Source organism: Pyxicephalus adspersus, chromosome 7, assembly GCF_032062135.1.
Source record: "Pyxicephalus adspersus chromosome 7, UCB_Pads_2.0, whole genome shotgun sequence".
Taxonomy (NCBI): Eukaryota; Metazoa; Chordata; class Amphibia; order Anura; family Pyxicephalidae; genus Pyxicephalus; species Pyxicephalus adspersus.
Genome location: NC_092864.1, coordinates 13,797,517 through 13,812,916, shown reverse-complemented (window position 1 = coordinate 13,812,916; position 15,400 = coordinate 13,797,517). Strand labels below are relative to the sequence as shown.

General features: G+C 40.5%; 1 protein-coding gene across 1 annotated transcript; it reads right to left on the bottom strand.

Moving 5' to 3' along the window:
• Nucleotides 1-1,940: 1,940 nt before the first annotated feature.
• On the bottom strand, nucleotides 1,941-8,540 carry LOC140335126 (delphilin-like). The gene is made up of 3 exons (XM_072417527.1): nucleotides 8,334-8,540; nucleotides 7,274-7,857; nucleotides 1,941-2,265 (listed from the first exon to the last, which is right to left on the bottom strand). The coding sequence occupies exons 1-3, from the start codon at nucleotides 8,401-8,403 to the stop codon at nucleotides 2,107-2,109; spliced, it is 813 nt and encodes a 270-aa protein (XP_072273628.1). The 5' UTR covers nucleotides 8,404-8,540; the 3' UTR covers nucleotides 1,941-2,106.
• Nucleotides 8,541-15,400: the final 6,860 nt, after the last annotated feature.

The following is a 15,400-nucleotide window of genomic DNA, read 5'->3' as shown; positions in this document are numbered from 1 at the left end:
ATTGATTTCTTTTAGCATTCCTGAGGAAACCCATAGACAGGGTACAGATAACTGCAGCAATCACTCCAACCTCTTTTCAATGGTTCACAGCAACATAAAGTAAAAAGCAATGCATTTAACAGAATTTTAAACATTTTTTGTGTGTTTTGTCCTGTTATGCTGTGAATAGCCAGCTAATATCATTATTGAAAATCCTAAAAGTTATTTTCACCATAATGTGATATTAGAGTGCAACTTTAGTAGTTTAAAAATAGGAAATTGCAAGCAGGCAGGTTGTTTTTTGCAGGAGGGAAAGCAATGACCCTTCCGCAATAAAACATTCAATACTTACCTGTCCATTCACAATCTTTTTTGAAATGTATGCACTGCCCAGTGTACAATGCCAGGTATACTGGCATTATTATTATTAAACAGTATTTATATGGCACCAACATATTACACAGCGCTGTACATTAATTGGGGGTTGCAAATGACAGACAGATACAGACAGTGATACAGGAAGTGGAGAGGACCCTGCCCTGAAGAGTTTACAATCTAGGAGGTGGGGGAAGTATCACACAAGAGGAGGGGAGATTTGGAATGGCAGGAAGTAGTGAGGGTTTTAAAATACAGAAGAAGACCAGCATACTTCTTGATGCTAGGAATAAAGTAACTCCAGTGCACATGCATAGGAGTTTTATCACTTTGGCATGGCCATTCAAGATTTCTGAAACCCCAAACCCAGATGAAGATAGAGGTGCCAATGACAGAGCAATGACAGGTCATAAAAAATAGCGAAGAGTCAGGTAGGTTTATTTTACTATAGAAGGACATCACCTGTTACTTCTCCAATCAAGAACTCACCTGCTTGCAATTTTTTATTTTGCCCTTTAGCTTTGCTTTAGGATATAGATGGAGCCCAGTGGGTTGAGTCACCCCCAGGCTAAATTTATATGTCTCTAACACTGAGACCTACCTGCTGAAATCCCTAACCCTGTTCCCATACATTTTAAAATTTGGGTGTCCCCACCCGTTTTGTTTTTTTCCAGCACCTCTTGTTACTTCCCCTATAATATAAAACAAATAGAAATCCAGCAGGGATGGCAAATTCATAATAGCACAGTAATTGTGCACACCTGGTAAGTTTTTTGTGCGGATTGACCCTTTAAAAATTTGCGATCGTTTTAAAATAAAGCATTGAAAAAAATGTCAGAGAACATGAGAAGCATCTATGATTGTTTTATTTTTTTGAGATAGAAAAGAACTGTAGTGGAAAATTAATATTGGTTACCATAGTGATAGTGATCAGCCGGCTTCCAGCTCGCATCTTACCGATGCATACATAACAATAAAATAAAATGTACGGTTGCTACAGGCAACACCTGAAAGTAATGCATGTGTAATATCACCTCCTCTGGCCAATCACTGCAATATGAAATTATGTTTTGCATTTTGCATTTTTTTTTATTAAGCTCTCCATAGCTGACGTCTCATCAGTCCTTACCTTAGAGGAGTTTACAATGTAATGCGCCTTGCAAAGTCATAGAGACAGGTTGAAATCTGGTAAAGAGACCCTGTCACTTTTATGATATAGCGACAGGTTTTTTTGTGAATTGGTGAATTGCCTACCTGCTACAACTCTCTTTGCTCCTCTGATCTTCACTGTTGCACCCTTTCTCTATTGAAGCTAGAAGTCCACTGTGTAAGTTCAGTGTCAGAAGATATCCGAGCTTACACAGGGTTAATGACTTCCTCCCTCAATCAGAGTTCGGACCTGGTGACTGGCTGTTCACGCCCAAGCACTTTATCCTGGAGGAAAGTGCAAGAGGTAACATGGTCGCCCTCCAGGTATTTGACCGAGCAGAGCGAAAGAACAGCAAAACTGAATAGTAGCAGTGTCCTTTCAAGAGAACCTTTCACTTTGTTCTGAATGTGTGAGTTGGCTGAGTCAAATACCCAGTATGAGTTTGAATTGTGAAGACAGACGATCCAAATCAACATGAAATGAAAAAAATTGTACAAATTCCCCAAAGAACGTGAGCAAACCCAAACTTCCAGTGCTGGAAGGTGATAATACAAATCTAGTATGGTGCCTAATTGGAATAAATCCAGAACCAAATGAGTTTGTTACCTGATGCTGTCAATCAAACTGTGCTGGGACTCTTCGGTCAGTATCATGGGGAGCGTATATGCCAAGCGGTCCACCTTCCGTTCCTGCGCATATTGCTTTAACAGCACAAACACCTTCTCCTTTAAGGCCGGCTGATCCCCAAGGACTTCATCAAGCTAGAAAAGGCCAAAGAAACAAAGGATCATTAAAGGGATAAAACTAAAGTAATGTCACACTGAGTATCACTTTATATGCATGCTACAGTTTGGTATCTAAACCAAGTCAAGGACAAATGTAAACCGCAGATTTTTTTTTTTCTGTTAAGAATTCGATAAAGTATTTATAAAGAAGGCTGTAATGTGATAATGCTCTGAAATCACCCGTATGCCAACACTAATAAATTCATAGAATAATGTGTAAACATGGAAAGCAAACTTGAATCATCTTTCCATTAAAACACATTTTCAACATAGCAAAGAGAGTCTTAAAGGGAAAGTGTGATGGGTTTGAGATAATTTTATTTTTAATTTTAGGTGTAAAGATCTTTTCCCAGCATGTGTCCTCTCCAAACCCCAGCATTACAGCGTGACAGCATTGGGTCCTTTCTCTGGGTGGTGCACAGTGATCTGGCCCAGGGCTCTATAGCGGCAAAGTCTATGTCTTTGTACACATTAGATTTTTGTTGGTAAAAAAACAATTTCCTGGTTGTTTGCAGTGACGGAATGAGTGCTGTACACACAGATCTGTTCTATGGAGAGGAGAGGGAAGGGGGGGATGAGTGAGTGACACTTTGCTGCATTCTTCTTCATAGGAAAGTACAAAGATTGTCCTTACCCGCTGGTTCATTGATTTGAGTCATTGAGCTCTGTGAGCAGGCTTTACAATAAAAAGAGTAAATAGGAAATCTGGAAGCTAAAAAATGGAGCCAGAATTAAAAAGAAAAAATACCTCTCTATCCTATTATTATATTTTAGTCCTAACCATGCAAATAAAAGAAAATATATACAAGCCACCGTCTTTCTTGTACAGATGGAATATCTATGTGCACAGTTCTTGTGTGACCTGTTTTTATTCGTCTCCTTTGTCTTTGCAATATTGAAAAAAAAGCCAAGATAGGAAAAATTCAAAAAGCTGCATGTGAGCTCCTTTCATCTCCTCTCTGGTCTCTGTATCAGTCTGTTCTGTATTCACTGACAATCACACCATGTAAAATGTTACTGATGCCTGGAAGGAAGTGAAGCCATCACAAAACACCTTGGAAGAGATAAAGGGGACGTGTAGCCACATTCTGCCCCTGGGGACCAGACAGCTCATTTATTAAAGGAGAACTCAAACTGAAAAATTTCCATATCTATGCTCTGGATAAAAGCAAATGATAGGGTGAAGATGTCCTTTTACTAGTACCCTGTAGTCCTTATTTATATCATATTTTTATCATTCATTAAGCTGCACCTTTAACCCTTTACATGCCTGCAGATATGTCCCTTCATGATTCTGTTCAGCAAGGATTGGTAAAGTTAGGTCCATAAATATTTGGACAGAGACAACTTTTTTTTCTAATTTTGGTTCTGTACATTACCACAATTAATTTTAAATGAAACAACTCAGATGAAGTTGTGAGGAACTAAATCCTTTTTTTAACACAATCACCTAATTTCAGGGGCTCAAAAGTATTTGGACAAATTAAAAAGCTGAAAATAAAATGTTCATTTCTAATACTTAGTTGAAAACCCTTTGCTGGCAGTGACAGCCTGTAGTCTTGAACTCATGGACATCACAGATGCTGGGTTTCCTCCTTTTTAATGCTCTGCCAGGCCTTTACTGCAGCGGCTTTCAGTTGCTGTTTGTTTGTGGGCCTTTCTGTCCGAAGTTTAGTCTTCAACAAGTGAAATGCATGCTCAATTGGGTTCAGATCAGGCAAATCAACTCCAGACCGTTTATGTGCTTAATTGATAATGACATAGGAAGGAAGGGAATGACAAAGGAATTGACCACACCAGTCATTTAAATAGCCTTTGAGTCAATTGTCCAACTAGTTTTGAGCCCCTGAAATGAAGTGATTGTGTAAAAAAGGCTTTAGTTCCTGACATTTTTATGCAATCTTTTTGTTCAACCAACTGAAAAAAAAGCTGAAAGTCTGCAGTTCAACTGTATTGTCCTGAATTCTGGTCCAGAATTGTCACTTTGATAAAGGTGGATAGGCAGGTAAATTGTTTTGTTGCCTATGAAGTTCTGTTTTCTCTAGTTATAGGGTGCTATTGCTGTCTGTGTCTCTATTAGGGAGATTCAATATAAATGTCCTGACCAAAAGAAGTTGTTTGAATATTTTTTGTTAACAGCTTCTCATATTTATCTATACAGTGTGTATATATATATATATATATATATATATATATATCAACAGGAATAAAAGTGAGGGTCAATTCAAAATTTTAAGTTGTTGTCAGAGCAGGAGCAAAGAGGGAATCTTGCAATGGAGGCACTTGTTCCTGTCTAAGGCTACACACACACACATGTGCAATGGTTCTAGTCCGATAATCAGCTCAGGGATGATATCGGATGAGAATCTTGTATGTGTACAGTGTTCGTCGTCCATTGTCTGAACAACCGTTCTGGCGGATCCACGTACATCAGACGACAAATGATCATAATGAAAGTGAAGGGGAGAGAATGCAGTGGGGTGCCACGCAGTCTTTCTCCCCTCTCCCCTCTTCATAGAGCAAAATGGCGCTGTATGTACAGTGCTCGTTCATGCATCTTGCAGTTGTTTGTCGTTGGAAAGGATCATGAAAGACTCCAACAATTTTTGCATGTGTGTACTTAGCCTAACAAGAGATTTTTCTCACATGAAAAGCTGTTGAGTCTACAAAAAAGGAAGTAAAGGCAAACCCCGAATGAGGCACTGATGACAATACAAAACACAACGGTTTTAACCCTCCCCCAATCAAAATAAAAAAGATAGATGGCTTTTAAGCAGAAAATAAAATCACCTTTACTTATGAAAAGCCACTGATCCATCCGAAAACCATGCCCAGTGAGTCTCGACTTCTTGACTTCTCTCTACTTTCTGGGACTGTTCTGTCCAACGCCGCCATCTTCTTTCTTCCATGTTCTCCCTCATGTCACCTGATCTCGCACAGCAAAGGTGTGAGTTTGGGTGACGTGTCTTCCTCTAAATGTAAAAAAAAAATGGGTGTCAAACTTGCTGCTCATGTGTGAGACTGTGCACTTTTTTACACACTTTTTTTTTACATTAGAGGAAAGCCTCTTAGTCTACATACACACATAATCGCCTCAAGGCTGATATCGGACAGGAATCTGGTGTGTGTATGAGAAACAATCATAATGAATGTGAAGGGGAAAGAGCACAGTGAGGTACCGCTCTGTCGTTCTCCCCCTCCCCTCTCCATAGAGAAGAATGGCGGTGTATGTACAGCTCTCGTTCATGTATCGTTCAGTCTTTTGTTGTTGGAAAGGATCATGAAAGATTATTGCACATGTGTATGCAACCATAATGACAAATGCCCACAAGGAACATGTTCAATTGATGACACATGCCCAATATCGGGGATGCGCAGAAGGAGCAGCCCACAGCCTTCTGGGATATGTGACACAAATATCCCTGGAAGCTCCATTTTCCACCCTCATTTTCCACTTCTGCAGTGGTAAAGATTGAAGTAAACCACCGCCAAAAAGTTAAAAAAATTAGATTAGTTATATTTCTTCCATTATGTATAAGAATACCCTCTTAGTCACCCTTTTACATAATATTGAAAATGTGATGATAGGTCCAATTTAATATGCGCGACACAGGCAAGAGTTTATTGCAGAGAGGGACAGACATTTACATTATGCCCCTTCCGTATAGGTGCCAACCAGTACATACATGAGGGTGGCTACAGCAGGCGCTCCATAGATTCCCTACAGGGCAATGTAGCCACCAGCAAACAGGAAGCAATTTTCACTTTTTTGATAAAAGGCAAAGAAGAAAGCAAGCTAAAGACATGGCAAGTGCTGAGGTCAGCAGCATTATTTTGTTTAAAAATGTTAGGTTTTGATTACACTTTAAGCCCAGCTATATTTTCTTTGACTCATCCACCACCTCCCGATCCCGTACACAGCAGATACTGAGTGTAAGGAAGAGCATAGATTAAAATGCACACAGTGAATAGTGGAAACAGAAGAGACAGATAAAAGAGCACAATTCCTCTATTACGGTGTACTGCAGACAGATGTAAAAAGCTCATGTGATCAAAGTCATGGCCTTCTATTGATTTTACCCAGCAATACTGTACTTACATATATATGTGATGTGACCAGAATGCTAGATTGCTTCCTTTTATGTTTTGTGGTCAGGTCCTTTCCTAACTTTGCAAGAATATCTATCTATTTATACAAAAAGAAAGCTTCATGAGGAGGATGTGATAGGGGAAACAAAGAAATCAGGACAGGACAGGACAGACTCTTCCTATGTGAGTGGAGATTCTCTGTTAAAGGAAATATTTCATAAATCAGACATGAATGCTTTAATAACTTACTTTGATTCTAAAAGTACTGGTTGCCCGGCTGTTCTGCTAACCTTCCGGTATACATATCCTAAACGACTTACCTCGAGCTTTCAGAAATTGAGGTCAAAATCAGATTATTTTGGGGAAAATGCAATCAGTCGGATTGTACCTTTGCCATGATAGTGATCCTATATATGCATTGATTTACATAATTTATATTAAACATTTATATCACATTTACAATGATTTATCTGAATGGTGCCATGCAGTACAGTGGTGTTGCTAGCCTTCACCACCCAGAGCACCAGCTGCACCTCTACTGTTATGTGCCACTCTATTGTCAATTTACAAAAGTAAACTCAAACTTAGTTATCTGAAGGGTTCCCTTATGTTAAAAAAGTTGAGAAATGCTGCACTAAAACACAAAAAAACACCCAAAAGAAACCATCAGGAGTTTTGGTTTTTAACAAACCTAAACAAGCGACTAAACTGAAATGTATTAAGAAGGAATTAAAATATAAGTACAATGAGTAATATTGATGTACAGAATGCAATAACACATGGCAACCGATTTTTTTTTTACACCAAATTTGTAAATAAAATGGCTTCTGATTGGTTGCAATGAGTATTTGCTCTTGGCAGACTGTTCTTTATAATTGAAGTAATTTGCTCTTACTTTTTGGTTAAATTCCTGAGCCTTCAGTCTCTGTGTCTGGCTTGTGGTTTCTGATCCCCGTCCACTTGAGCTGTATACTCTGCTGTGTCGTTGTCTTCGGCCAACACAAAGAAGGCCAAGCCGAAGGACATTCTCTCCATTGGAAGAAATCAGCTGTACTGCCTCTGATAAATCAGTCACAGAAACATCATTGATTTCCAGAAGGTAGTCCCCAGCTCTGACCCCAGCGTAGGAGGCAGGAGAACCTGAAGCCACACTCTCCACTACCAGTGGTCTTCCTCCAGTCAGGGTCAGGCCAATCTCCTCCTGGGCTTTCCTGGTCACTTCCAGAATCTGAACTCTGGAGATGACCCCGATACTTGGTGGTACATTAAGACACTCCCGGCCAAGTTGTACTAGTGACTCGCAGCACAGAGAGGACACTGGCTTTCCCTCCACTTCTAGAATTTGGTCACCTGGCCTCAATCCGGCTGCATGGGCGCTACTTCCTGGTTCCACCCAAAGGATATAACAGGGGCCTGTGCCACCCAGCCCAAAGCCAAATGCCTCTGGCCAACCATCATTGGTAACTGGCATCGATATAACTGCAAAGAAAGAAAGTAAAGTGCTTTACTGCAAGCAGAGAAAATTTTACTTACTTTGGAGGGAGTCTCTTGTGTCTATATAACAGGAAGTAAAGGAGAATCTCCCCAATGGCACAGTCAGAAAGAATAGAAAATCTGCCAGGTAATATAACCATTCTGATTTATGTGGGTTTATCTAAAGTTTTATATAGGTAGGGAAGGGATAACATAATTGATGCCTGTGTCTTTTCTGACAACCGTCACCGTGGTCCAAAAAATCCAAAATCCTGAAATGTTACCTGAAATCGTTCAATAGAGTCCTCTTCTAACTTCCTGTTGTGTTGTGGGGACAATAATTGAAGTTTTTTGTGAACTAAAAGCAAACAAGGTTTTACTCTTTTATCATTCTATCCAAAACTAAAAAAAAAATTGTTTGGTTTTGGATACAACGTCACAAGAACATGAAGGACTCAGCTGCCCTGAAGAATGATACTTACATGGATGTTTAGTGTGATCCCTCGGATCCTTTAAAAGCCTCCGTACATTAAAACCATGCTGCACTTTCATAAGTGGACCTACCACAAAGTAATAACTTCTGTGTACAGATCCTTCTAAGATTCAACAAGTACAGTCCATAAAATGCCACGGGGTTGGACAAGACAAATGGACATACAAGAGAAGAATTCAGTCACTGCAAGCATCCACACAGCAGAACAGCAAAGTCTGCTACTTCACAAAACAAAAAGCTTAGATGGGATTAACAGCTTTGCCAGTTAATAAGCATGGTAAATAAGCTTTATTAAGTGGGAATTAAATACACAGTCACTAACTAGATGTGATTCTGGCTAGCAAAAAAAACGCAGAGAGAGCAGTTGGCAATAACTAAGTAGTAAAAGCACGAAGTGCACGAACATCCTGCTTACATCATTTATTAAAAAATATATAATGCCATATGCTTAGGTTCGTCGTGATTCAGCATAGCCTTAGGAGCTGAAAAGCTGTGCCAGCAGAGTGTGTTGTAAACAGCATTCAATGCTCAAACCCAACAAATCCAGCTTTAGGGATAGCAAGCTGTCACTGAATCACCTGAGCACCAAGTTATGAGAAGCATGCTGGCAGCATTTATTATGTTTTGTTGCTCCACTATTAAGGGAACCTGTGGCCAGGATATCTGCGTTAAATTACATACTTGCATTACAACAAGCTCTCACTGACCTCTGTAGATGTCAGCACTGTGGATCAACTCATTCTCAGGTTCAGAGCAAAAAAGCTGGTGGGTAAAGCCAGCAGCTTAACTCCTCCCAAAGCCCAGAACAGTTGCTGTAGGACAGCAGAGAGAGCTGAGCTGCTGTGAAGGAGGATCTGATCTGCTAGGAGGAAGACTTGAACATCTCAGTTATGATGAACTTTTTCAAGGTGCCTCTAATTTGAGGGATAGTGCACACCTTTAGAAATATTTTGGTCTTGAGATCACAGCTCTTTACTATTCATATTAATAAACGATAAAGGTAATACAAAGCTAGTAGCCACTCCATCAATCCCTGGGTGACACCTCAAGCATTTTTAGGCTCTGAAGTGCAATACAATCTACCTACAACTTTCTGAACTGAGCGACAGTTGTAGTACACAATGTATACAGGCACAGGACATATCTTCAGTTACACCGACCAGAACTGATCAATATGTACAATAGATGTACTGTAAGGTCCCACTAAGGAAAGTGTAAATTTACAGACAGGCTACCTAATCACCTTCTATTCAGGGGAAGGTATGGGATTTTCAGGTTCCAATATCAAACCAGCATCTACCAGAAAAATGTTTTGTCTGTCTAGGTAATCCCCCATACAGTTGCTCAATCATGGTTGCCAAAAGCAATCAGAGGTGACTGATTTGGGTGACACTGGAAATGAAAGAGCACCTGAGGGACAGGAGACATGTCTGCACTATGGAGAGGGGAAGAAGGAAGGTGATATAGACATGTTCTGCTGCATCCCATCCATTAGAAAGTAATGGGTGATCCTGGAGGACAGATCCCTCAACAATTTTGGGGGAAAGCTGTACTGAAATCACCTAGCATCTACATGCAGCAAAAGACCTACACATAGCAGTATTCTCCACCAACCAGCACTTTTCAGTAACCACATGGTGGTTTTTGGGTGGTTACTAAAGAGTTGGGTCACAGTATAGGGGCTGCTACCCGCCTACAATTTCTTCCCACCCAGCTTAAAAAATTTACAAGCTTAGCCCCACAACCATGTAAACCTAAATGTTCTGCAAGGTGTGTTACAGCTCTCCAATATAACCAAGAGAACCTTCTTGACAGCAGCAGGTGTACATACCTGAAAATTCAGATGAGCACCTCAACATAGGAGTCTTCGAGAAATACAAGAAAAGTGCTTCAGCCACCAATTTCTAGCAAAACCAAGGACATACAATAGCTGTGTCATGTGTTACTGGCATGTTGAATTACAACGAAGGACAATGGGGCATGGAGTTTGTATGTTCTCCCTGTCTTTGTGTGGGCTTCTATGTGTTCAGGTTTATTCTTACATATTGTAGGTAAACTGTCCTCTAAATAAACTGGTCCTACCGTGTGTATGCTTGTATGACTGAGGTAGGGATATACACTACACACCCCTAAGTAACCCTATGGCTGATGTGAACAGTTCAACAATCTCTGCTATTCTATCTCCGCTATAGGATAGCCCCCTTTAAGAATGTGACCATGAAGCCAGGAGTGCCCATAATTTTTAATATATATTTCCCTGGCATCTGTGGATCATTATTTTAGACATTTCACTGCTGCTATCTGCCCATTGTGAAGTCTCCTGATGCATTTAGAGCATACTTATGTTAATGCAATGCAAAAAAAATGCTAAATCCATTAAAAGTGAAACTGCACAGAGAGTGATCTCTATCCCTTGCCGACCTGCATTACTCACCTGCAAAGCTCCAGGAGCTGGAAAAGAAGAAGCAGGGAGAGACAGGGCACTACTGGAGCCTCTCAGGGTTTGTATATCAGTTACACAGCAGCAGCAGAGGGTAGGAAGTTTCTATAACAAGTGCTCTGGTTGCTTTGAAACCTAATCAGCCATTTATTAGGACGGAAGCTTGAGTGATATGCTGCTGACAGCATGGGGAGCTCTGCCAGGGGATATTGGTAAAGACTACTAAACTGGGGATGATTGCATTATGCAGCTTTAATTTCCACATGGGCCAACTGGTTGTGCACATTGGGCATTAGACTTTTGGGTCAACATCATTTTTTTAAAATTTCATTGTTGATAAAAGTTAACAGCCCATAGCACCCGAATAGAAATTATTCTGAGCTGGTTCCAGAGCTGTGGAGCTGAGTGCATTAAACTGTACCTACAAGCAATTTTTTTTTAAATCCCATTGGGGATATTTTTGTACCATGCCCATTAGAAGAAAAAAGAGGAACTGTTTAGAAAGGAAAGGCAATTCCCCTCTTAGGTGACTATTACCAGAACCAATGTGCCGGATGTGACTTCTGGTGACAACTGTAAGAACAGAGAGGGTGAATCTACCTATCAGGGTACAGACTGCAATACCAACCTAAAAATAATGTAAAGACCCCAAAACAGCTCCAAAGGCTCTTTGTAATGAAAAGATGGTAGTTGTTTTTTTCTAAATTGTGCATATTATGTGCCCTGTTTGTTAAATCTCCATTTTCAACACTAAAATTTAGATTAAATGTTAAATCAAACAACGGTCATCTCCTGCAGTGTGCTGTCTTGTTTAAACAACCCATTGAAGGTCTACTTGCTCTGAGCCCTAATATGGACCTGTCATAACACACCCCCTGGGGAAAAGTTACTACTCCGGTCTGTGGTTCACAGTACACCCCAACAGAAAGGTGCTCCGGCATCATTATTGTGCATTGCCCAGGAGTAATGTCCACCCACTGCTGCCACCAGACTGATGTCACCAGACCAGCAAAAAGGCTGCAGGATTCCTGTATAATTCAGTATATAAAAAGGATTTATTTACATTAATTGCTGACACAGAGGTAGAAATTTAAACTATTATGTCTTTATATAGCACTAACCTATTATGCAGCACTTTACCGATTCCATAGTTCAGTCACAAACTGTCCCTCGGAAGAGCTCACAATCTAATGTCCCTACCATAATGTAGGGCTGAATTTGGAGGAAGACTGCTAATACACCCTGGACCTCTTGTAGCTTTTACCTTACTGTTAACACTCTGAAGTCCTATAATTGCTTACAACCTACTTGCTTAGACTGCAAGCCCCACCTTCCAATGGGCAGCACAGTGGCTCAGTGATAAGCACCCTGGGCTATGCAGTGCTAGGTCCCAGGTTTGAATCTTTGCAGGTTTTCCATATATATGCTTGGGTTTCCTGCCATATGCAGTTTATTTGCATTTGCCATATGCAGGTTATTTGGATTCCCCCCAGAATTGACCATGGACTGTATTAAAGCCATATGACTATGGTGGGGACATTAGATTGTCAGCCCCTTTGAGGGAGAGCTAGTGACATGACTATGGTCTTTGTAAAGTGCTGCCTAATATGTTGGTGCTATATAAATACTGTGTAATAATATTAAATGAGACACATGGCTTTTAGGGGTAATATGGGGGAAAGTAGTTTGGCATCTATTGTTCTTCCTACTCTCTGTTTCACCTGGTCACACCTAAGCATCAGAGATGGGAGGAAAAGAGCTGTAGTGCAAAGTATTCTATCCACCAGTTTGCTTCTTTACACTGTTTGTGTTCCTGTGGGCTTTGATTGTGAAACACTCATATATTAGTTTTAGTATCCTATAAACAATCACTGGCCCATTTATAAGGTACAACTCTTTAACTGCTTGTTAATACAATTATCTAATCAGCCAACATGGCAGCAACTCTATTTCTTTAGGCTTGTCAAAAAGACCTGCTGAAGTTCAAAATGAGCATCAAAATCGGGAAGAAAAGTGATATAAGTGGCATTGAAAGTGGCATGGTTGTTGGTGGCCGGCGGCTGGTATTTTTTTCAGACTGCTGATCTGTGAATTTTCACACACATCCATCTCTGGATTTACAGTGAATTGTGCAAAAAAGTGAAACTGTCCCGTGAGTAAGTAAAAATGCCTTGTTGATACTGGAGCTCAGAGAAGAATGGTCCAACCTTGAAAGAGATACAGCAGCAGAAGACCACACCAGGAGTCATACATGTCAGCTAAAAAAGCGGAACCAGAGCCTACAATTTACATGGGCTCAACAAATATGGACAAGAGAAAATTGCAAAAATATTGCCTGGCCAGATGAGTCTCACTTTCTGATTCAACATTCACATGGTGGGGTCAGAATTTGGCTTCAACAACATACAAGCATGGATTTATCCTGTGTTGTATAAACTGTTCTGCTGGTAGTGGTCTAATACTGTTGGGATTTTTTCTTAGCATGCTTTAGGCCCCTTAGTACCAACTGAGTGTCATTCGAATGCCATAGCTTATTCAGTATTGTTGCTGACCATGTCCATCCCTGCACACATTAATGCACACATTTAATGGTATATTAATTATTATAGGCACCACCTAGATTGTAAGCCCTTCGGGGCAGAATCCCCCTCCTGTGTCACTGTCTGTATCTGTCTGTCATTTGCAACCCCCATTTAATGTACAACGCTGCGTAATATGTTGGAACTATATAAATCCTGTTTAGTAATAATAATATTACCACAGTATACCCACATTCTGGTGGCCATTTCCAGCCATGTCAAAAAGCCTAAATCATCTGAAACTGGATTCATGAACATGACAATGAGTTCACTTGACCTAAATGGCCTCCACAACCACCAGATCTCAACCCAACAGAGCACCTTAGGAATGTGGTGGAATGGGAGATTCGTATTATTCATGTGTAGCTGACAAATCAGCAGCAACTGTGTGATGCCATCATGCCATGATGGAGCAAAATCCCTGAGGAATGTTTCCAGTGCCTTGTTAAATCTATGTCATGAAGAATAATGGGAGGTCTACAAGCAAAAGGGGGGCCAACCTGGCACTAGCCAGGTGTACCTAATAAAGTGTGCGGCCAGTGTGTGAGCCAATGTGGACCTTTTTTTTAAATAGCAAAATTCTAAAAGAAAACGTAACATTTCTTAAATGTCCTTATATAACTTTGGCCCCAGTCCATCTTCAGACTGCAAAGCAATTAGACTGATTTTGCAGAGCTAGTGGAAATCAGGGTTAATTGACCATGTATAAAATAGCCATGTTTTGTCACTGGCTCTAAATTATCCACATGTGCCTCTCAGTGGGACAATGGTTGTTGAAACCTTTTGTTGCAGTCAGAGCCTTTCCTAAAGACACATGAATTGCACCCTTCCCTCTATTATCACGTGTATTCTTGTGGCAGTCTGCAGCTCAGGTAACATGAGAGGATGGAGATGTCACTCTTAGATAACAGACTCAGATGTCCTGACACTCGCATACAACACCAAGTGTCACCACTCATTAGGATGGGAATTTAATAGCAGTGACCAGGAAGACACTAAAACTGATCCACTATACCTCATATGAAACAGCTATCAGTAGCATTCAGAAAAATGCTTCTACGTGCTTTTAATGGTAAAATTTAATGTGGAACTAAACCTGGCAATACTCACCTGTTCCCATTCCCTTGCAGAGTGCCAACATCTTTTTCTTTCTCTTCTTCTTGTTGACGATCCTTGTCCATCTTGATTGTCCAGGCCAATTTTAATAGCTTATATTTTGTATTTCCCGGCCTAAATAACATTTTTAAATCAACCGTCTCCATTTTCATTACATACTGTACCCTGGGGTGGAAGGGGCAAGCAGGGTGCTGTATTCTGCATCAGTACTCCTCCAAAAAGCCCTCATCCCTAATTGTTGGGTTATGCAGAATATATCAAAATGATGGGTTGATATTAGCTGGAGGAGTGAGTGTTCCTATGCAGGCTGTATTTGCTAGATGACCACCCTAGATAACACCCATATAGGATAATGAAGCTCCATGTTACCTGGTGGAATGGGTTTTCATATGCAGGCTGTATTTGCATCCAGACCACACTAGATCACCCTCATATGTGATGCTAAACCCCCATGATACCTAGTGGAGTGAGTTTTTCTATACAGTTGGTATTTGCATGATGACCACCCTAGATCACCCCCAGTGATGCTGAACCTCAATTTTACCTGCAGGAGTGAGTTTTCCTATGCAGGCTGTATTTCCTATGCATTTTCATGCAGACCATCCTAAATAACCCCACATGTGATGCTGAACCTCCATGACTGAAAAAATTGAAATCCAATTATGGAAAGGGTTGGGCCAGGGACAGTCAGATTGGGTTCGGAGGAGTTAGATAATGCTGGTTGTCCTCCAGCCAGGAAATAAGGTGTACTCTATCTGACCTGCTGCAGCTTCTAATGTACATTATGAGGAGCTCACAGTGTGCAGTAGAATCAGGATAAGCCAGAATAGGAGCTTTGTACACCAGTGCAAGACTAAATACAAAACTGGAGCTCTGCCTAAAAGCAGCCATTAAAGAACCTTGGTATTACCTTTAATAGCC